This window comes from Chiloscyllium plagiosum, chromosome 2, assembly GCF_004010195.1.
Source record: "Chiloscyllium plagiosum isolate BGI_BamShark_2017 chromosome 2, ASM401019v2, whole genome shotgun sequence".
Taxonomy (NCBI): Eukaryota; Metazoa; Chordata; class Chondrichthyes; order Orectolobiformes; family Hemiscylliidae; genus Chiloscyllium; species Chiloscyllium plagiosum.
In genome coordinates, this window is record NC_057711.1 from 89,340,085 (window position 1) to 89,364,084 (window position 24,000).

The 24,000-nt window shown below is 40.6% G+C and overlaps 1 protein-coding gene across 1 annotated transcript in view; it reads left to right on the plus strand.

Annotated features, from left to right (window-relative positions):
• Positions 1–2,500: 2,500 nt before the first annotated feature.
• The window catches only part of LOC122557715 (selenocysteine insertion sequence-binding protein 2-like), a 28,832-nt gene continuing 7,332 nt past the window's right edge, over positions 2,501–24,000 (plus strand). Inside the window, exons 1-8 of the mRNA XM_043705621.1 lie at positions 2,501–2,722; positions 4,474–4,558; positions 6,115–6,257; positions 6,368–6,508; positions 15,164–15,295; positions 21,414–21,569; positions 23,632–23,764; positions 23,922–23,998. Coding sequence (XP_043561556.1) covers positions 2,501–2,722; positions 4,474–4,558; positions 6,115–6,257; positions 6,368–6,508; positions 15,164–15,295; positions 21,414–21,569; positions 23,632–23,764; positions 23,922–23,998 — 1,089 coding nt within the window. The remainder of the gene's footprint in view (positions 2,723–4,473; positions 4,559–6,114; positions 6,258–6,367; positions 6,509–15,163; positions 15,296–21,413; positions 21,570–23,631; positions 23,765–23,921; positions 23,999–24,000) is intronic.

Sequence of the window (24,000 nt, forward strand, 5' to 3'; positions counted from 1 at the left end):
CTGTCCTTGTTGCGGTTGGAGGGGTTTGGTCTGAGGGCGGAGGTGCGGGATGTGGATGAGATGCGTTGGAGGGCATCTTTAACCACGTGGGAAGGGAAATTGCGGTCTCTAAAGAAGGAGGCCATCTGGTGTGTTCTGTGGTGGAACTGGTCCTCCTGGGAGCAAATCCGGCGGAGGCGGAGGAATTGGGAATACGGGATGGCATTTTTGCAAGAGGTAGGGTGGGAAGAGGTATAATCCAGGTAGCTATGGGAGTCGGTGGGTTTGTAAAAAATGTCAGTGTCAAGTCGGTTGTCATTAATGGTGATGGAGAGGTCCAGGAAGGGGAGGGAGGTGTCAGAGATGGTCCAGGTAAATTTAAGGTCAGGGTGGAATGTGTTGGTGAAGTTGAATTGCTCAACCTCCTCGTGGGAGCACGAGGTGGCGCGAATGCAGTCATCAATGTAGTGGAGGAAGAGGTGGGGAGTGGTGCCGGTGTAATTACGGAAGATCAACTGCTCTACGTAGCCAACAAAGAGACAGGCATAGTTGGGGCCCATACGTGTGCCCATGGCTACCCCTTTGGTCTGGAGGAAGTGGGAGGATTCAAAGGAGAAATTGTTAAGGATGAGGACCAGTTCGGCCAAACGAATGAGAGTGTCGGTGGAAGGGTACTGTTGGGACGTCTGGAGAGGAAAAAACTGAGGGCTTGAAGGCCCTGGTTATGGCGGATGGAGGTGTAGAGGGATTGGATATCCATGGTGAAGATGAGGCGTTGGGGGCCGGGGAAATGGAAGTCTTGGAGGAGGTGGAGGGCATGGGTGATGTCTCGAACCTATGTGGGGAGTTCCTGGACTAGGGGGGATAGGACAGTGTCGAGGTAGGTAGAGATGAGTTCAGTGGGGCAGGAGCATGCTGAGTCAATGGGTCAGCCAGAGTGGTCAGGCTTGTAGATCTTGGGAAGGAGATAGAACCGGGCAGTGCGGGGTTCCCAGACTATGAGGTTGGAAGCTGTGGGTGGGAGATCTCCTGAGGTGATGAGGTTCTGTATGGTCTGGGAGATGGTGGTTTGGTGATGGGGGGTGGGTCATGGTTGAGGGGGCAGTAGGAAGAGGTGTCCTCGAGTTGACGTTTGGCTTCAGCGGTGTAGAGGTCAGTGCGCCAGACTACGTTTTTACCTCACCAACAACCATTACCAAACTTGTGCTGGAAATTTACCTGTGTAGATAACATCTACTGTGGCATATGGTTCGGACCTTTTGGAAGGTGTATGATGTTATAGCAAAGCTGGTCAGCTACTACAATATATGGTGACTAAAACTAAATTCTAAAGCATTACACCTTCATGATGTTAGTGCTAAGGGGGAATTAAACATCATCCTGGATATTCAGACTGATCCTTACCCTGTTTAACTACATCACTGCATTGACAGAATTCTCGCATTCAGACAGCATCACATCCAAACTACAGTAAAAGTTAAATACCACAAAAACCACCTTTAGACTGGCCAGTTGTAAATGGAGACCAGAGAAGAATCTAAGGATCTTTGTTCTTGCCATTACGGACTGAACTGCAGAATACTGCTTCCCAGCATAGTACCAATCTGCCCAAACCAAATTTGTTGATGTGCAACAGAACTCAACAATGTGCATCAATTGTTGCTGATACTCTTCAACCAATGCCCCTCCCCTGGCTGGTGCTGAACATCATTAGATTCAGCTCAGGGTTTTGTCTACCTTTTTCCAATAGTGGTTACACATCAGGAAAGATTTGGCTGCAAAGTGCTTTGAGATGTCATCTGGTCATGAAAATCACTATATAAATGCATGTATGTCTTTCCTATAGAAAGAACAGGGACGTAATGTTGGTCTAGAAAGACTTCAGTGCACTTCATGCTGGGGTTAACAATAAGGTTGTCTTAATGGGAGTAGGTAGCAGTTCCCATCTTGGACCCTACTCGCTACCAGGAATTGAATTCCCTCCTATTGGATGCTGTTCCTGCTGGTCATCCAGATTTAAAACCCTCATAGCTGCTGTTGCTGCTTGTACTGTAGGGTTCTGTTTTGAAGTCAGTAATTTGCTGATTTTATGTGGTTCAAATTATTCCCAGATCCTTGGTTCTAGACTCTGGAATTATTTAGGGAATGTGAATGTGAAGAAGGCAGTAGACAAGTGTTTTAAGGACAGAAGAATCTATGCATTTATTTAAGTAACAAAAGGTATGTATAATACAAGAAATAAAGTTAAATGCAGTAAACAGTGAAATTAACAGTTTTACAGAGAACAATAATTAAGTACACTATTCAATTAACACTATTAGAACCTAAAACAACAGTTTTTTAATCACAAAAACTAATCAAACTTCCTAACATTGGAGTCCCATGCACTGTCATCACCCGCCTTCCCTTCCCTGCTAACTAGGTCAGAACATTGGGGTCTCTGGAGTCTCAGCTCACCACTGAGGAAAATGCAGTTTTAAAGTTGCTGAGATTCTTGCTGTCTGTTCCCTTGGTTCAGAACATGCCTGTGTCTCGAAGTTCTTGTTCAGAGAGTGCTTGGTTGGCACTCGCCCCCGACCCCACCTTCTCAGATGTTCTTTGTTCTGATGATGCTCTTGGTTTGGCTTCCCGATTCAGTTTTCCTGTTCGGCCTCTATGGTTCTCCGTTCTGAAGCAGCTAGTTGGGGCTGCAAGTGTGGAGAGAAGCTGCAAAAGCTTGTTGTTGAGAGAAGCTCTCTCCCAGGTGAGATTAGGGCTGGTAGTTATACAGACTGCGTACCTGTTATCTCCCCTCAAATCTATATTATTCATTGTGTTTCCTTCTGAAGTCAGTTGGCTTCCTGGTAGTTAATATGTATAAATAGATTTTGATTGAAGTACGCTTGGTATCTATGTAGACCCCATACTGTCTGTACTGTGTAGCCCGAGGTGTAAAATTTAGTTTCAATCTAGAATGTTAGGTTAGGCTGATTGGTCTGTTCAGAGTGGAGGTGTAAATTGGACTTCCAGGATGAAAATGGTTCTTGGCAGCCATCTCTGTGTTTGTGTATTTTTCCCAAAGCTCAGCACAGCTTTTAAGTTTTTTTTTTAAAAAGTTCAGGGTTTTGTCCAGTATTATAGACGATGTGGATTTTTGCTCAAACCTACAGTACTCAGGGACCAGATGACAGTTTTGCTACTTCCAGGAGCCAGTTGAATGAAGGTGACATTATTTTCATACAATTTCATCCAAACCAAGTTTATGAAGTAACCATTTTATAAATGGGGATGTCTGCAAAAAGGATAGCTGACAACCGCACCTTGGTGTTCATTACTTATCAGAATCCCTGTATGTCCATAAACAGACATTTTAACCAATTTCATACGTAGCTTCCTTGTCTTCAGGCACTAAATTAGTATTTCTTTGAAAAGCATGATGGGAACATGTTATGTCATGAAGTTCATTATCGCAATCAACACATTAGATAAAATAGATGTAATGGGAGATATGGAGGACCTGTGAAATGGCAGGGGAATGATGTTCAAATTCCCAAGCCATAACATTCTACTAATGAAGGCCAGTGGTTCCACTTGAATGACTGACTCTTAAGAATCCTTCCCCTCCACAGAGGGGTACATGGGACTTTGTTGTTTGGCTTGTCAGAGGGTGCTTCAAAACTGGGGATTCTGTGTGGTCAGATATGTCTCTGGTAGCCAGTTCCCATGGTAACATGATCCCATGCTCTCACTGAATAGCAATACAACAGCGCTTTTCCCCATTCCTGCCACCTGTCTTGACTGTCCCAAACAGTGACCCCACTCGCATTGTTCTGAAGGCATCCTTTACTGCATTGACTCACCTTGATGGTCATGGCTCCTGATGGGGTTGCTGGTCTGATTGGCTTGTAGCTTGGAGGCAGGCTTTGTCTTCCCAGCCAAAGAGATATTTTTAGAGTGTACTTTTAAGTTGTAATATAGTAGGCATTCGTGCAAAGAAAGGCCCTACAAATAGGTAGATAACTGCTATTTTAGTGATACTTGCGAACTGATGTCAAGCAGAATATGGGAGATCTTCTTTGCTCTTGGAAAAATATCACAAATTTTCTTTGACCACTGGAGAGGTCAGATGGTCCTTTAGTTTAAGGTCATCTTTAAAAGTGAATTACAATTTTTTTGTTAATTTGTCAGAATGTTTTATTTTCCCTTTTGATTTATTTTGAAAAACAAATTCTCACCCCTCCAAAAATAAATGATAGATATTCCCCATGAAAATGTTGAAGTGCTTGGTTTTACTGAGTTTATGAATCCAACTTCTTGAATTTAAATTTAACTCTGGCATGCAGTAGAATCTAATTGGAAGATGTGAAATATACTATACTAAATCGTAAAGACTGAGCAGATTGTGTTTTTATATTTATTTACTTCTTAAACATCATTTGCAGCTGCAGTTTAGTTTTTCTGCCACTGTTCCATTGTGGAAGAAAAAATCAATTTAACATCTCATTCTTTGTCTAGGGTGAGACACTGGAGACATCCCAGCTACCTGGATTTCCAACTGCTTCAGAGAAATGTTCTGTCTCTGACTCCACTACTGTCACAGGTAGACATTTTGGCCATTTGTCCTCATTTTCCTTTAGACTGTGGGGCGACTAAGAGAACTTTTCGCTGTATTTTTCATGTTCAAGTACGTGTGACAATACACTTCTATATTATTTCTCCAAATGGCTGTGAATAAAATATTTTTCAGCCTAAGAAGCCTTAGTTTATGAAAATTATGTTAAACAATAAATTTATCCTAAAACTTGATAGTTATGGAAACAAATTTTTATAAAATATTCCTAAACACTTGCATTATACTTTTAACATTTACCATTAATATAGTCTTGATAAAAGGTATAATTGCTGAAAATGTTTACTGATGTGTATGTATATTTTAACCATTGCTTATAGCTACACCTGCCAGGAATCTGACATGGAATGCTTGTCTATCTTGTGCCATCCTCACATTTCAACCTGTAGCCCATCTACAACCACTCTGCGACATCCATCATCCATCGATGTCTAGGTCAACCCTACATTCTGCTGCCTTACACTTTGCCTTCTGGAAAAGATCTTGTATGGCTTTTCAGCTCTGAGTAATAGCTGAAATACTAGAATTTTCTTTTCTGGATGTCACTTTGTTTAGAGTTTTTTTTCATCAATTCTTTTAAGATGTGTATAGAATCTTTATGTTCGTCTTGGCATCCACATTTCAAAGGGCTCGTTTTCTTCCATTAATCTTTACATGTCCAGCTTTCTGAGGCACACAGGAAAGTAGATAGAATACTGCATCTTATGTGGGTTTTTGTTGCAAGTGAGGATTTTTTGTTAATTTCTTCAACCAACATTAAACATACTTCTTAAAATTAATTCAGAAATGAGAATTATTTTAGAATATTTTGATTTCATTTGACCTCCTGATGAGTGTTTCTTAAGAATATCAAAAATTTGTAAAATTTCCAAAGATGCGTTAAGTAATTAAAAGGTTGAGGCAATGCTTCATATCTGAATATTGTAGTGATGACTAAGTCATTAAAACAAGGGTTGTATCTCATAGCTTTTCTTTGAAATTAAGAATTTGTTCCTGTGAGACTAAAACTTCATAGAATAATAGAATCTGTACAGTGTAGATGCAAGGCATTTGGCCCATCAAATCAACACTGACCCTTCGAAGAGAATCCCACCCAGACCCACCCTTTAACCCAGCCCCTGTAACCCTGCGTTTCCCATGGCGAACCCATCCAGCCTGCACCTTCCTGGACATTATGGGGAATTTAGCATGCTTAATCCACCTAACCTGTACATCTATGGGAGGAAACCAGAGCACACTGAGGAAGCCCACATAGACATGGAGAAAATGTCTGCGTGGAGTTTGCACAGTCACCCAAGGCTGGAATTGAACCTGGATCCCTGGCTTTGTGAGGTAGCATTGTTGACCATTGAACCACTACGCTGCCTTTCATCAAAGTGGTGTTTGCTTTTAGTTATATATCTTAATGAAATGTGAATAATATGTCCTAGGAAATGTCGTATAATATCAACTTTGAATGTGAGCCAATATGTGTACATTTCTTCTATGTTAATGCTATAATTAAGTTATTCATTTTGTTGCACCAGCAAGTACAGTAGCACCACCTACGTCATCTTTATCTACTGACCCTCCATCTGTCTTGTCGTGGGCCAGAATTGTTTCACAAGCGCCTAAGAAACCTGTTCTCTGTTCAGCTCCACCAAAGATATCTGCACATAATGTTTCTCAGGTCAGGGAAATACCAAATATGCAGGTTGTCTTTTACTTTTAGCCTTGAAAATTATTCTTGATTTTTAAATTCTGATGTATTTAAAATGTGAAATATCCAATTATTCTCAGAGCAATGGTGGTGAAACAAAACTGAAAGAGTCAGTTGAGAAACCGAAAAAGAAGAAAAAGAAACAAAAACCAAAGGAACCAAATGCTGTTCCAAAACCTAATGAGTCCAAGATAACTGTGCAGGAGTTACCTCGATTTGAGGTATTTGATTTTGCTTTATTTTAAATTTTATTAAATGCTTTGGTTAAGGGAGAAATGTGTATTCTAAACTTATAATTTACTCTTCATATCAGTATGGGTTTCAGATTTATGAAACACATGATGGTTGAACATTGATCCAATTGCTGTTCTTGAAGCCAAACCTGGCAATTACTCTGTTTTGAGCTTAGTAGCAGGCTGCAGACCTTCAAATCTAAGAACCTTTGCCTCTGTCCCCCATCAATAACTTTATTTTTTGATATTATTTTACCCCTAACTCTTCAATTGATTATTTTTACAGATTGCTTCACTTGTTGCTAATCTACCAATTGAAACCCTTAATTATAAAAAAATGGCCCATACCATTACTCTGTAAAGGATGATGTAGTTGCAATGTTCCCTTCAGCATGACTTGTTAACTAATTAAAGTTCAGTGCAGTATGCAGTGCAATATCCCATAATGATTTTAAACTGTCCACTGTCTTAAGACTAGTCGTAATTTATCAGGTTACTTGGTTACTGCATCTAAATTGCCTCGTATTTAATCACTTAACAGCAAAGAGTAAAGGTTGTTACTTCAGAATAATATACAGAGAAATCAATAGTAGTATAGCATTAATAGGCAATGCAACTGTCTAAACATTTTTATAGCAGTAGGAAAATTTGAATTTTTCACTTTGTTTTATATATCCTTTTTGTTACTGATAAACTGGACTATTAGCAAAATAGGTAATTACATTCCTACAAAGAGGGATTAAGATAAATAATTCATCTATTCATAGTGTGCTAACCATTAACGCATATTAGTAAAGACCGTACTCCGAGCAAGTTAGAATTTGTTGACGCTAAGCTGTTGAACCATTTCCAGAATTGAGAAAGATATTGAACCTTCTCCGCTCAAGGGCAGCCAGTTGAAAACGTTTATTAAACATGTCATTTTAGTCAATTGTGTTTGCCTGAGAGATCTAAAACAGTAGAACTGAATTAGTTTTTTTTTAGATTAGATTACTTAGTGTGGAAACAGGCCCTTCGGCCCAACAAGTCCACATCGCCCCGCCAAAGCACAACCCACCTATACCCCTACATTTACCCCTTACCTAACACTATGGGCAATTTAGCATGGCCAATTCACCTGACCTGCACATCTTTGGACTGTGCGAGGAAACCAGAGCACCCGGAGGAAACCCACGCAGACACGGGGAGAACAGGCAAACTCCACACAGTCAGTCGCCTGAGGCGGGAATTGAACCCGGGTCTCTGGTGCTGTGAGGCAGCAGTGCTAACCACTGTGCCACCGTGCCGCCCAAAAGTTTTGTCATTGCTAAAACAAAGAGTGTCTGAATGAAAGGAGGCATCCTCCATTACTTATCCTATGCACCTTTCTTTTTCACCTTGTGTTTGTAGACTTTTTGTTAAATAACTGATTTGGCAAAATGCAAGTTAGGAACTGTTTGAGTGCCTACTATTTTTCTTCCCTTACTTCCTCCCCTTCCCATTTTTTTTAATCCATTAATCCCATGTGATCTTTTTGTAAATTGTCCCTTTGGACGTGTGGGAGTATTTCAATATTTCAAAAGGGAAGTATTGAAAAATGTCCATATTATAGAGGAGGAAGTGCTGGATGTCTTGAAACACATAAAAGTGGATAAATCCCCAGGACATGATCAGGTGTACCCTAGAACTCTGTGGGAAGCTAGGGAAGTGATTGCTGGGCCTCTTGCTGAGATATTTGTATCATCAACAGTCATAGGTGAGATGCCGGAAGACTGGAGGTTGGCTAATGTGGTGCACTGTTTAAGGAAGGTGGTAAGGACAAGCCAGTGAACTATAGACCAGTGAGCCTGACGTCAGCGGTGGTCAAGTTGTTGGAGGGAATCCTGAGGGACATGATGTACATGTATTTGGAAAGACCAGGACTACTTAGGGATTGTCTACAGGGCTTTGTGCATGGGAAATCATGTCTCACAAACTTGATTTTACTTCTTCAAAAAAAACTCAAAGGATTGATGAGGGCAGAGCAGTGGATATGATGTATATGGACTTCAGTAAGGCGTTCGACAAGGTTCCCAATGGGAGACTGGTTAGCAAGGTTAGAGCTCATGGAATACAGGGAGAACTAGCCATTTGATTACAGAACTGGCTCAAAGATAGAAGACAGAGGGTGGTAATGGAGGGTTGTTTTTCAGACTGGAGGCCTGTGACCAGTGGAGTGCCACAAGGTTCAGTGCTAGGTCCACTACTTTTCGTCATTTATATAAATGATTTGCGTGTGAGCATAAAAGGTACAGTTAGTAAGTTTGCAGATGACACCAAAATTGGAGGTGTAGTGGACAGCGAAGAACGTTACCACCGATTACAACGGGATCTTGATCAGATGGGCTGAGAAGTGGCAGATGGAGTTTAATTTAGATAAGTGTGAGGTGCTGCATTTCGGGAAAGCAAATCTTAGCAGGACTTATACACTAGCAGGAAGAGAGGATTGCAGATGCTGTAGATCAGAGCTGAAAAATGTGTTGCTGGAAAAGCGTAGCACGTCAGGCAGCATCAAAGGAGCAGGAGAATCGACGTTTCGGGCTGAAGAGTATTGTGTGCAATTCTGGTCACTTTCCTATCGGAAATATGTTGTGAAACTTCAAAGTGTTCAGAAAAGATTTACAAGAACGTTGCCAGGGTTGGCGGGTTTGAGCTATAGGGAGATGTTGAATAGGCTGGGGCTGTTTTCCCTCGAGCGTCGGAGGCTGAGGGGTGATCTTATAGAGGTTTTTATAAAATCATGAGGGGTATGGATGGGATAAATAGATGATGTCTTTTCCCTGGGGTTGGGGAGTCCAGAACTAGGAGGCATAGGTTTAGGGTGAGAGGGAAAGATATAAAAGAGACCTAAGGGGCAATGTTTTCACGCAGAGGGTGCTATGTGTATGGATTGAGCTGCCAGAAGAAGTGGTGGAGGCTAGTACGATTGCAACATTTAAAAGGCATCTGGATGGGTATATGAATAGGAAGGGTTTGCAGGGATATGGGCCAGATGCTGGCAGGTGAGACTAGATTGGGTTGGGTTTTACCCTTTGGTCCAACTCGTCCAAGCCGACCAGATATCCCAACCCTGTCTAGTCCCACCTGCCAGCACCTGGCCCATAACGCTTCAAACCTTTCCTATTCACATACCCATCCAGATGCCTCTTAAATGTTGTAATTGTACTAGCCTCCACCATTTCCTCTGACAGCTCATAAGATCATATCTGTGAGCTGTTTTTGCTCCATCTTGCTTAAAAATACTTTAAAGAAACTCATTTGAGACTAGGTTTCCAGTTTCTACATATAATGAATGGCATACAGTTTGTCTCAGTAAATTGTAAGCTAAATTCTGAAAGTAGCAGTGCAGCTGTAGATTCATATCTTTGAACAATTTGCAATTGGTCTTGCTTTCAAAATAATCACCTGGCAATTTATTTTAAAATAATATCGAAAGGTGAAATTTATCAATTGTGTCAAATATAACAACTTCTGTTTGCTTATTTGATCAATATTTTAACCTAGTAAAAGTCATCTTTAAGAAGTTGTCTTGAGGGAATTTGGGGATGGGCAGCAAATACTCTCCAGTGATTCTTAATCAGTTATGAAAGAATAAAAAGTTTCAGGACTCGGCTTACAAGTTCACTAATTATTTTTCCAGTTGCTGGCTTCCATTCTGAGGTGAAATGGTGAATAGTTTATATTGATAGAAGATGAAATGAGTATTTGAGATTTTGAAATATGATTAGGAAATAAAAATTTGTCATCATAAATGTAAGACCACTCTCTCAATTTTTGTAATGAGACCTAAATGCAACTTTACAACAATGCTGCCACATTGTTTGGGCTGCTGAGAGTTAAGAGTCATTGAAGTAAATACACAGGACAATGAAAAAGCAAAGAAAAGTCAACTTATCATTTTAAAATTGATAATTCACCCTTGTATAAATCTGAACTTTATATGTATTCATTTGGATTTTAAAATAGAGGCAGATGGATTTTGGTCAGTTCTGTGAAGTTTTAAAAAAAAATCAAAGTGACTGAAATACATCAGTGGGTGGAATGTTTATACTGCTGAGTTTACAAGAGATCAGAGGACCCTTTCTGGGTCATTAGACTTGGGATCAAGGTCTACCTGCTCGAAACGTGTGCCACAACCTATCTGAACAGGTTGAACAAAAATATCTACAGCTAATCAGAAAATGAGAGTTTTGACCTCAGAAGAATTAGAAGGTCAGTTCAAAGGAAGAGAGTTTCCTTCCAGCAGAGGAATCAAGTTGACACTTGGGCAGCAACCATTCACCCTAGTGGAAGTGGTCTGGATGTGTAGCATCGTGATTGGGAAGTATAAAGATGTGTTCCACCTATCCAAACTCAAAGTAGGTTTAAAGCATCAGAATTTGAAAAAACAACATGCCAGTAGACTCAAAGGTATTGTAAAACTGGGAAGAGGCAGTCAAGTAAGAAATGAAAGAACGAAGAACAGTCCTTCGGCCCTTCAAGCCTGCACCAACACATTTTGTCCTTCCGTACTAAAACTGTCTTCACTTACAGGATCTATATCCCTCTATTCCCTTCCTATTCTTGTATTCGTCTAGATATTTCTTGAATGCTGCTGCTGTCTGCTTTCACCACTGTCTCTGCCAGTGAATTCCAGGCACTTACCACTCTTTTGTGTGGAAAAACTTGCCTTGCATATCTCTTTTAACCTGCCCCCGCTCCCTCCCAACTCTAACACCTTGAACCTGTGTCCCCTAGTAATTAACCCCTCCACCCTGGGAAAAAGCCTCATCCTTTCCACACTGTCCATGCCATTCCCAATCTTATAAAATTCTATCAGGTTGCCCTTCAACCTCCTATGTTGCAGTGAAAACAAACTCAGTCTATTCAACCATTTCATCATAGCTAACCCCCCCCGCCCCCCCCCCCCCCCCTCCAGCCATACCAGGTAACATCCTGGTAAATCTTTTCTGTACCTTCTCCAAAGCATCCACATCCATCTAGTGGTGTGGCGACCAGAACTGTACACAGTATTCCAAGTGTGACCTAACTAAAGTTCTATGAAGTTGTAGCATGACCTGGCTATCCTTATATTTAGTGTCCCTTCCAATCAAGGCACGCATGCCATAAACCCCTTTTTTTAAACTACCTTATCTACCTGTGGTGCTGCTTTCAATGATCTGTGGATGTGTACACCCAAATCTCTCTGCATATCAATGCTCATGAGGGTTCTGCCATTTACTGTATAATTTCCACCTGTATTTGACCTTTCAAATGCATCACATCACATTAAACTCCATCTGTCATTTTTCTGCCCATGCCTCCAGTTAATCTATATTCTGCTGTATTTTCTGACAATCCTCCTCACTATCCATAGCTCCACCAATCTTTGTATCCTCCACAAACTTACTGCTGCGTTATCCTCCAAATCAAAGAGTTGACATTGGAGTGATATTTCTCTCGGAATGAGTATCTGTTAAAGGATAGTTTTGGGTAACCGGCTGAAATCTTGTTATACTGTTTGTGTTAAGAAATAGAACAGTTTGGAATATGTGAATACCTACCTTTTTCTTGTGTATAACAAACTAATGTTCTTTTAGGCATCAGTTAGCACGTTTTTGTGGACAAAGTTTACAATGCAGTGACATCAACAAAATTGGTTCAATTGCAAAGGTTATCACAAAGGATTGACCTTCTGAACCTGTCCCCTTGCCTCAGGTGACCCTCAGGTTAAACCACACCAGTTGTTTCTTTCTATTGATAGACCGGTATTATGTTCTAGTAAGACTATTGCAACTTTACCTTTTTAATGTTCTTTTGTTCAAGAACATTTGCAGCCTTATGTGAAGATGTTTTAGTCACTAACTACAATGGTGACAAATTGCAAAAAAGTTAAAATTTATTATCATCAAGACAGGTTGGATCTGGCTTGTCAGTATTGTCATAACAGCAGAGGTCCCTTGATTCTGATACCTCAGCTTAGTACAAAATCAAAAGTACAATTAAATCCCAGTCAAAAACTGTTCCACGTGATTTGCTTGAATGGGCCAAATTTTGCAGTTGTAATAATGTTGAAACTGGCATTTGCTTACATTTTATTTGTGAAACTGACAGCTTCTACTTGTGCAAGGCTAAATGTGGGAATGTAGAGGTTTCAGCTAGTGATTTCTTGTTCTTCAATTAAATTTGCAATTGAAGATTTGCAGATAGCCATCTTTGCAAATCTCTGAAATGGCAACATTCCCTTTTAAATGATATCAGATTGAAAAACCTCTTGGAAAAAATACTCCTTGTGGACTTTAAATGGCATTCCAAGTCCGAAATACTGCTGAAGGCTATCCTTGTCTTGAAAAATTGGTTTTTGTACTGGAATGTCAAACTCCTCTGTTATGATATTTTTAAAAAATCCATGGTTTAACTTTGTTTTGAAGTTTGTGATCTCATTCCACAAGCAGGATCTTGTGCCTTCCTTTATAGTAGATTTAGAGAGGAGTTTGCATTTAAAGTCCCTTCTGGGAGCCTGCAAATAACCTTGTGTAGATTTACTTGTTGTGTCCCCTGTTTGGTTAACAGCAACTTAAGTGAGGTGCCAGCCATGGACTTAAATTGGGATGGAGGAGGGAAGACAGCCACGTATTTCACTTTCTGGTTTATTTCCTGAGGATTCTTCGTGATTATCTGCTTAACCTATTGGCAAATGTCTTTCAACTTTAAAGGCATCAGCTGGAATTTCATAGGGGCATAGGCTTTAATATTTTTAAATCTGTTTTATTGTTTATTGCTGCTCGACAACATGATGATATTGGGATTGTTTTGTTATCAGCAGCCTCTGTGGATTTGATGAACTAGTTGCTGTCTGGATGGTAGAAATAAAGCTTGCACCAGCCATCCTGTATTCTCAGTTCTCAAAAGACTGATGTTTTAGGGAAGGACAAGAAAAATGCATCAAAGATACTCTGTAGCTCTCTTTGAAGCATTGACATTAATGGAATAAAGGAGCTTGCTGCTAAACATTCAGAATGTCAATCAGTGGTCCATCAAGTTGTATTACAGTTTGAGACTCTATGACTTATTGATGAGTCTGAGTGGTGATGGTACAAAAGAAAAGGAAGCAAGTCCTAGACTTCACTACTGTTGCAGGACATCTGGTCCATGTGCTTAAAAATCTTCCAATTGATTATTGGCCTGCTCAGACACATGGAGAGTCTTGACAAAAACTTATGATGCTAAGTAGACAACATCCTTCAATCAAGGGACAGCAAATGATGACCCTACAGTGTAATATCATTGGACAGCCTCTTGTCTTGACATCAATTTCAAACTCATATCACGGAAGGGAAAATCCACACCACTGAGGTCACTAGATCTTCATAGACAAGTTTCTTCAAAGGTAGAAGCCAAGTATTGTCTCTTCAGCACTCATTGCAAAATCCAGGCCTTTAGTTTTAGGCATTTTATAACACTGAGTAGCCAGTGTTTTAATTTATAAATTGCTCCAGTAAATAAATTAATGTTTTTTAAAGGAGAAGGTTGTCATTCTCCGTAGATTTCATTTTGCTCTCTTTCTGCCTCCCTTGCACAACGAATGTTCAGCTCTCATGAAATTTTTTAAAAGTTGCACTATTTTCCCTTAATTTTTTAATATATTTCAAAATGGTATTTTAAGTAGCTCACTGTCGTAATGAAGGGCAGTAGTTGTTACTTGGCAGACAGCACAAACAGCAATAAAATTATCACTATTAACTTCTTTGTATCAGTGGGGCATCACCCATAAAAATGCTGAGTGTTTTAATGTTCCCACATGTCAAAAAGCGCAAAAACAAGTATTTAGTGCAGTTGCTATCGACCTAAAGTGATTCTCCTCAGCATGTCGGCAATAACCTTTCCTGGTGGATTTAGGTTTGCAAGGCGCTAATGGAGGCATTGTTCTGCATCTTTACAGGATATGGAAACAGCAATATTTTCTGCAATTTTTAAAAGTGGGTGATAATTCCTTTGCATTCATGATTATGGCCTAACTAGGGAAGCGTATGCTGTGGTATTAGTAATTTTTCAGTTCTTCAAGAATTTACAGTGCACTCACATTTTAAATTTTAATGTAGCACAAAGAAAGACGGCACTTGTGGGCGGCACAATGGTTAGCACTGCTGCCTCACAGCACCAGAGACCCGGGTTCAATTCCTGCCTCAGGCGACTGACTGTGTGGAGTTTGCACGTTCTCCCCGTGTCTGCGTGGGTTTCCTCCGGGTGCTCCAGTTTCCTCCCACAGTCCAAAGATGTGTAGGTCAGGTGAATTGGCCATGCTAAATTGCCCGTAGTGTTAGGTAAGGGGTAAATGTAGGGGTATGGGTGGGTTGTGCTTCGGCAGGTCGGTGTGGACTTGTTGGGCCGAAGGCCCTGCTTCCACACTGTAAATGTAATGTAATCTAATCTAATCTAAAGACAACCATGTTGATAAGCGTGTGCTTTACCATTGTTCTGCTAATGCTTATGGCCCAGTTCTTGGGATCATTTTTCATTTGTTACACAACTATGAAATTAATTGACTTGTGTTTTTCAAATTTTAGTTGAATAATTGTGTAATTTATCACAGAATATTTACATGAAACTTTAAATAAATCTAACTAATTCCTCTTGACTTTGTAGGATGACAAAGAATTTCCAGATTTGACATCTGCAGTAAGCAGTTCTGACAAAGCTAACAATGCTGGAGAAGAGACGTCATTTAACAAACCGGTTAGCAGAAATCAACTGGACACAAAGTCTTTAAGAACTGAAGTAATATTTATGGACTCAGATCCTATTAAGATACATTTCAGTTTATTGATGGACTTTGGAAAACAAGTAACACTTGTTTATTAGGCAGTACTGAATTATGAGGAGAGACTGAATAAGTTAGGACTGTATTCAGTGGAGTTTAGAAGAATGAGGATCTCGTAGAAACCTGTAAAGTTCTAACAGGACTAAACAGGGCAAATGCAGAAAGGATATTCCTGATGACTGAGTCTCCAGAACCGGGGATCATAGTCTAAGGATATGGGATAAGCATTTGGGACTGGAGGAGAAATTTCTTCACCCAGAGAGTGGTGAGTCTGAGAAATCTTCTGACAAAACATTTGAATGTTTTCAAGAAGGAGTTATATGTAGTTCTAAGGGCTAAATGTATCGAAGGGTATGAGTTGACAGCTGGAGTACTGAGTAGGGTAATCAGCCATGATCGTAGTAAATAACATCACAGGTTAAACATGCATAGTCATTGAATAGTAGAGACTGTGTTCATAATTAACATTGTTGGAAACAGTCAAATTTAGACAATTGTTAGGGGCAGAGGAGGTCAAGTGAATAGCTGTTTCAAAGGGAACTGGTACGGATTGACATGAGGAGCCAAATGGCTCTTCTTGCTATAAGATTTTGGGATGCAAAATTCAGTTCAGTGTTCTTCCATTTGATTTGAAAGTAATGTACTTGTGAGCTGGCAACTGCAGACATTTCTCTTGTTAAATGGAAGAGGGCGGCCTATGTAAAGATGAGGCGTGAAGGTTCAATTGGGGCGATTGAGAGTTATAAGGTAGCCAGGAAGGACCTGAAGAGAGAGCTAAGAGCAGCAAGGAGGGGACATGAAAGATCCTTAGTTGGCAGGATTAGGGAAAACCCTAAGGCTTTCTAGAGGTATGTCAGGATTAAAAGAATGACTAGGGTATGAATAGGTCCAGTCAAGGATAATAGTGGGAAGTTGCGTCTGGAGGCTGAAGAGATTGGGGAGACACTGAATGAATACTTTTCGTCAGTATTCACTCAGGAATAGGACATTGTTGCTGATGTGAATACTGAGTCACAATTAAGTAGAATGGATGGCTTTGAGGTATGTAGGGAAGAGATGTTGGAAATTCTGGAAAGGGTGAAAATAGATAAGTCCCCTGGGCGTGATGGCATTTATCCTAGGATTCTCTGGGAAGCAAGGGAGGAGATTGCAGAGCCATTGGCCTTGACTAGGTGACGAAGGAGGTTGATGAGGGGAAAGCGGTAGATGTGGTATATATGGATTTTAGTAAGGCGTTTGATAAGGTTCCCCATGGTAGACTACTGCAAAGAATATGGAGGTATGGCATTGAGGGTGAGTTGGAGGTTTGGATTAGGAATTGGCTGGATGGAAGAAGACAGAGGGTAGTAGTTGATGGCAAAGTTTCTTCATGGAGTGCCGTTACTAGCGGTGTTCCGCAAGGATCTGTTTTGGGACCATTGCTGTTTGTCATTTTTATTTCTGACCTGGAAGAGGGGTTAGAAGGTTGGGTGAGCAAGTTTGCGGATGATACGAAAGTCGGAGGAGTTGTTGACAGTGAGGAAGGATGTGGCAGGTTACAGCAGGATATAGAGAAGCTGCAGAGCTGGGCAGAAAGGTGGCAAATGGAATTCAATGTCGCTAAGTGTGAGGTGATTCACTTTGGGAAGAATAACAAAAAGATGGGGTACTGGGCTAATGGTCGGATACTTGGTAGTGTGGATGAGCAGAGGGATCTTGGTGTCCATGTACACAGATCTCTGAAAGTTGCCACCCAGGTAAATAGTGCGGTGAGGAAGGCATATGGCGTACTGGCTTTTATTGGTAGAGGACTTGAGTTCCGGAGTACTGAGGTCATGTTGCAGTTGTATAGGACTCTGGTGCGGCCGCATCTGGAATATTGTGTGCAGTTTTGGTCGCCATACTATAGGAAGGATGTGGTGGCACTGGAACGGGTGCAGAGGAGGTTTACCAGGATGTTGCCTGGTATGGTAGGAAGATTGTATGAGGAAAGGCTGAGGCACTTGGGACTGTTTTCATTGGAGTAAAGAAGGTTTAGGGGTGACTTGATGATTAGGGGTTTAGATAGGGTTGACCGTGAGAACCTTTTTCTACGTATGGAGTCAGCTATTACGAGGGGGCATAGCTTTAAATTAAGGGGTGGTAGGTATAGGACAGATGTTAGGGGTAGGTTCTTTACTCAGTGAGTCGTGAGTTCATGGAATGCCCTGCCAGTAGCAGTGGTGGACACTCCCTCATTATGGGCATTGGATAGGCATATGAGGATAGTGGGCTAGTGTAGGTTAGGTGGGCTTGGATTGGCGCAACATCGAGGGCCAAAGGGCCTGTACTGCGCTATATTCTTCTATGTTCTATGTTCTCCTGTTGTGATTACATTTAATTTAATTACTTCAAATTAATATCATTTAAAACTGCATGCATTATTTAGTATAAATGCCTATTTTTCTGAGTGACATTGAACATTACAGAGCTGAAGTGATTTTCAAAGGTTATACTATTTGTAGCAAAGCTCTCTACATTAACTAGCCATTGCTGTGGCTGTACATTTAGGGGCTTACCACATTAGTACGACTTCTACCCTTACCCATCAACTTGACTGTCTCAGACGGGCAGCATGGTGGCTCAGTGGTTAGCGCTGTTGCCTCACAGCACCAGAGACCCAGGTTCAATTCCAGTGTCGGGCGACTGTCTGTGTAGAGTTTGCACGTTCTCCCAATGTCTGTTTATTCTGGATGCTTCAGTTCCCTCCCACAGTCCAAAGATGTGTAGGTTTTGGGTATTAGATTAGATTCCCTATAGTGTGGAAACAGGCCCTTCAGCCCAACAAGTCCACACTGACCCTAATGCACCTAACACTCTGGGCAATTTAGCATGGCCAATTCACCGGCCCTCACATCTTTGTGACTGTGGGAGGAAACCGGAACACCCGGAGGAAACCCACGCAGACACTGGGAGAATGTACAAACACCATACAGACAGTCACCCAAGGCTGGAATCGAACCTGGGTCCCTGGTGCTTGAGGCAACAGTGCTAACCACTGAGCCACTGTGCCGCCCTTTAGTCAAGGATAAATACAGGGGACTAGGTCTGGGTGGGTTACTCTTTGGAGGTTTGGTATGGACTTGATGGGCTGAAGGGCCTGTTTCCTGTAGGGATTCTAATTCTAATCTTAAGTGTGAACTTATAATGCCTTTGCATCAAGACGAATAATGGGATTAATTATTTGCTTTGTTAAATAATGAGATTTTGAAGACCAAGAAGTAAACAGAACAATGATGGAGAAAATAAATGTATTAGAAACAGACCAGGTACAGAAATAGAGTAATAGACTTGTACAGTATGGAAATAGACCTTTTCAGTCCAACTCGTCCATGCCGACCAGATATCAAAAAATAATTTAGTCTCATTTGCCCATTTATCTCTTTCAACCACTCCTATAGCCATCCAGATGCCTTTTGAAATTTTGTAATTGTACCAGCATCCACCACATCCTCTAGCAGCTCATTCTAAACTAGCATCATTCCCTTAGATCCCTTTTAAATTTTACTGTTCTCAGCTTAAATCTATGCCCAATAGTTTTGGACTCCCCCATCCTGAGCAAAGACCTTAGCTATTCACCCTATCCATGCTTCCTGTGATTTTATAAACCTCTATAAGGTCACCTTTCAGTCTCCAATGCTCCAAGGAAAATAGCGCCAGCCTATTTAGCCTCTACCTGTAGCTCAACCCTCCAACCTTGGTAACATCCTTGTAAATCTCTTCTGAACCATGTCAAGTTTCACAATATCCTTTCTGTAACAGGGCGCCAGACTTGAATGCGCAGTATTCCAAAAGTGGCCTAACCAATGTCCTGTACAGCTGTAATATGACTCCATAACTATAGTACTCAAGGCACTGACCGATAAAGGCAAGCATACCAAAAGTTGCCTTCACTATCCTATCAACCTGTGACACCACTTTAAAAGAACTATGAACCCGACTCCATGGTTTCTTTGTTCAGCAACACTCCCCAGGATCTTACCATGAAGTGTATACGTCCTGTACTGATTTGCCTTTCCAAAATGCAGCACCTCACATTTGCCTAAATTAAACTCCCATCTGATCAAGATCCCATTGTACTCTTTCTATCAACAAACACATCAACCTGGACCCAATATACCGGCCACTGCAGCGGACAGCTGGAACCGACAACCGGAAGCGGCAGAGACAAACCACTATAAATGCTGGAGGAAACATCACAGAAGCGCTTCGCAGGAGGCTCCCAAGCACTGAGGATGTCACCTAGACAGGGGACGAAACGTCTGCAACACAAACTCCCAGCTCGGCGAACAGAACCACAACAACGAGCACCTGAGCTACAAATCTTCTCACAAACTTTGAACTCTCTAACATCTTGAGAATCCTCTTGTCCAGGAAAAGTGCAGCAGTCAGTGAGGTTTTGTCAGTTTCTACACAGAAGGTAATGCGCTATCCATTGCAAATAGGACTTCTGACACTTCTTTTAATGATTATCTGGGTTGCTGACTGACACATTGTTATAATATATATCATGTGATAATTCAGCAGCACCTGGCAGCAGCAAAATGTAGGACAGCCATGATGTCCATGTTGATGGAAGGGCAACTGTTAAATGCAATCTGCCTGCAATTTGAACTCTAGGACATGGTACTATCTACAAGATACACTGCAGAAATTCTCCAAAGATCCTCAGACAGCACCTTTGAAACCTATGACCATTTTCATCTAGAAGGACAAAGGCAACAGATACGTGGGAACACCACCACGTTCAAGTTCCCCTCCATGCCACTCACCATGCTGTCCCTTCAATGTCACTGGAATAAAAACCTGGGTTTCCCACTCTAATTGGCATTGTAGGTCAACCCACATAGATGGACTGCAATGATTCAAGAAGGCAGCTCACCACCATCTTAGGGGCAACTAGGGACAGTCAGCAACACCAACATCCCATCAGTGAATTTTTAAAAATGTGGCAGCTTCCTGTGTAGTTACCCCGTGTGGATAGATGAGATGAGTTTATGTCCGAAGTATAAAGTGACCTGACACAAGCATGCAAAGTCATGTGTCCTGGAGCACCAGAGTGAAGTCCTGAAAGGATGTAATGATTGGTTCCAACATAGCCATGATAATGTGAATCTATTGATTTGGTAGTGTCAACTTGCATAAGTGAAGGGTGAAGGAGAACATTGAGCAAGTAGAGACTTTGTGTTAAAGACAGAGTTCAATGTAGGTCTGGAAAAGCAAGTGATGAATTACTGCTGCCACGTAACCACTCTGACTTTCATGTTGGGAGTTGGCAGTTGCTTTTTTTTTGAAAGGAGAGAATTTTGAAATGTATGAAAAAGAGAGTTGAACTGATAATGAGATGCAAATACATGGAAATAAGATCGTCACAGCTTATAATTTTCTGACCATGTCTTTTTAGAACTTGAGGGAATATAGGAAACGTTTTTCTTTTCCATCATATTTTTCTAACTTTCTCACCATTGGTCACACTGCAAGGGAACAGAAAAATTTCACACAAGGCATTTGTCAGAATGAGGCAATGCAGTATGACTGACGTTCTGCTGTATATTTGAGTTCAGTTTTTACTCTTATTGGTTTTGAGTAAGGAGTACTGACAGGATGGAATGCTTATAATTTAGTCTCTCAGCTGAAGTTTAAAACACTAATGTAATTCAGAGTTGAATTAGAATGCACCCCTACTCCATGGGCAGTTTGCTGGTGAGGATGTTAGGCAGGAAGCTGACAGGTGGGTACTCTGTGTCTTCCAGCCTCCATCTGATTTACAAACATGAGAAAACTGTCGATAGACTTCCTGCTTTGCTGCTGTTTGAGACCCTTTAAGTGACATCAACCAACAATAGTTTTTTTTCACTGTTCTGCATTCACGTCAATTAAGAGGGAATTGTGCAATCACTTCTTACGTGGCATGTTTTTTGTTTTATTCAGCTACATTATGCAAGATGACAAGGTTGCACGAACATCTTTGTGCTCAATGTAACCTACTGTAGTCATAAAATGTTTTTATGGCAACCTAAATTCATAAAATATTGAGCATTCTTCTTTACCTTTCAGTCATCAACGAATGGAGAATTGGTTATAAATATGACCAACTCCCACCCTATTGGTGGCAAACTGATCCCTTTGGACCAAAACCAGAAACCAGTCCAACTGCTAAGAAAAGAATCCAGTCATGAACCTGCATCCAGTAGTCCACAGAAGAAAGCTGTGGTTTGTTCAGAACTCTGATTTATTTCATTTGAATAACATTTCTGTGTACTGCGGAGGAAGACAGTAAAGATAGCCATGAGTGTTTAACTTAGTTTGGATCAGAAAAGAACTCAATCTTTAAGGCACAGGCATATTTATTTGATACCAATCTGAATTTGAAGTGTCTTTCAGCTCAGTTTGGGGGTTTTATGCTGTTACTTAAAAACATGTCCTAGTTTTCATATTATTATGAGCTCCGGTGATATTTTAAAGACTACAGTTACTTAGAATTGTGAAGAACAATATTTAGTGGGATGAGCAAAACAGACACTTGGAAAGGCCAGGGTCACATCAGTCTTGCCAAACTTGACAGCAGGGCACCATTGATGCTTTTTATGCCTATTTCATGTCTGGGCTGAACCAAGTACCAGTAGAAAGAGAACACAGCTGGCAACCACTGGGGGAGACCTCTGAAATCCGAGGTAAGCGAGGCTTAGTAACTAAGAAGATAACACTAGTGTAGAGACTGAAGGCTCCTTTTGAGAAACTAGAATGTAACGTCACTACTGTTTTAAGCCCAGATGGAATGCTGAAAAAGGAATTTAATTTTATGGATTGCACAGCTGTTGCCTTACTTTTAGTGCTGTGTCATATTATAAATCCGTTTTAAGCTATGATTTGCACAGGCAACATGGAAGTCCAAATAGAGTATGTTAATTAAGCTCTATTTCATCTCACAAGAATACTTATCCATCCTGATGTCAACTGCTTTAAAATTGGGAGATGGGTGCACAGCATGTTAGTATCATGTTCTTTTTATGTGTTTAGTCTTGTTTGATCCCCTGCTTCTCATTGGGGATACAGTGTTTTGAGTAAAAACTGACCTATCCCTCACCAGACAGAATAAGTACTAAGTTAAATGAGTTTATTGGAAGTTTTGGAAATCAGTTGGACGATAACTTATAGATTTTTGTCAGTTTGGGGAATATATTTTGATCAACGTCAAATCGGGATCTTGTGATTGAATAAGACCACAAGGTATAGGAGCAGAAATTAGGCCATTCAGGCCATTGAATCTGCTCTGCCATTCAATCATGGCTGATACGTTTCTCAACTTCCGTTCTCCCGCTTTCTCCCTGTAACCCTTGATCCCTTAGACAGTCAAGAACCTATCTATGTAATGTTCCTATAAATTTATACCTATTCTTGAGCCTATTTTGCACCTGAGTGAATCTGCCACAAAGTGTTTTAAAAAATCTGTACTTGGGTTTTTTTAGAAGACTAGTTAATTCTTTGTAACTGGTGCTACAAGTTGAAGTACAGGCTCAGAGCGGGTTCTATTCTGGAGTCTGTTTGCAAGTTTTATTATGATGCAGGACAATATAAAGTAGCTATTCATGAATACAGTAAACATTCATCTTTAGGATCTTTAAAATTGTATCCCTGTATGGGATCACAGTTGTAAATTGGACATGGTAAATTAGGGACCCCCTGTACCAGTAAAACCATCATAACTTTGGTTGGTGCCTACAGTTCCTTAGTCATTAAATTAGACCTCTTATATTGAGAAGCAACATTTGGAAACTAAAATAACTTCTCACTTTATTTAACTGAGCCTTATGGCACTTATTAGTCCATTTATTCCATTTCACATGCCATGGATTATTTGGATCCAAATTTCTTGACTCTTTGGTTATGTGACTCATTCTTGGGACTTTGTGGATATTTCTTGTTAGTGTAGCTTAAGTGCACTGATAACCAGTGGGGAGATATGACTTAATTCAAATTCACTTTCACTTTTCATAGACATCCTAGAGCTCCAAAGTACTGAACAATGATTACCTGCTTGTCAAATTTTCTTGATTCAGGATGGTTTGGCCCAGACATTGAAAGAAACTGAAAGTTGGAAATATTCCTACAAAAAAAGTCACAAATGTTGCAACAAATATGCTATAGTCTGATAGATCTTTTTAACTTTTAATAAATATATTATTAATAGTAATAGTAGTACTGCAAATGCTCTGATTAAAACAAATGTAATTGCCTAACGGATCTTGAAAATAACAAAAACTTGTTTTATTAGGAAGCTCCAAAGAAAGGTGGTAAAAAGAGTAAGGTACCCATGCAGCTAGATTTTGGTAACATGCTGGCTGTCCTAGAACAAAAGCAGCAGGAGAAGAAGTCCAAACACACCCCTAAGCCAATCGTATTTGCAGGTAAATATTGAAATTAGTCTTTTCCATGTGTCCTCTTCTAGCCTTATGGTATATCTTTAATCAGCTGATTTTTCTATATTTTGTGGTTTATGTATTATATACTTATTCCTCTTTGATATAATTTTATTTTTGTTTTGCTGTTTGTCTTGTGTTGTAGTTGGAGGGACATTTCCATTAGTTCCCAAAGAACCCACAACATCGAAAAGACAGCCCCAAGGCTCAAGTCAGGAAAAGGT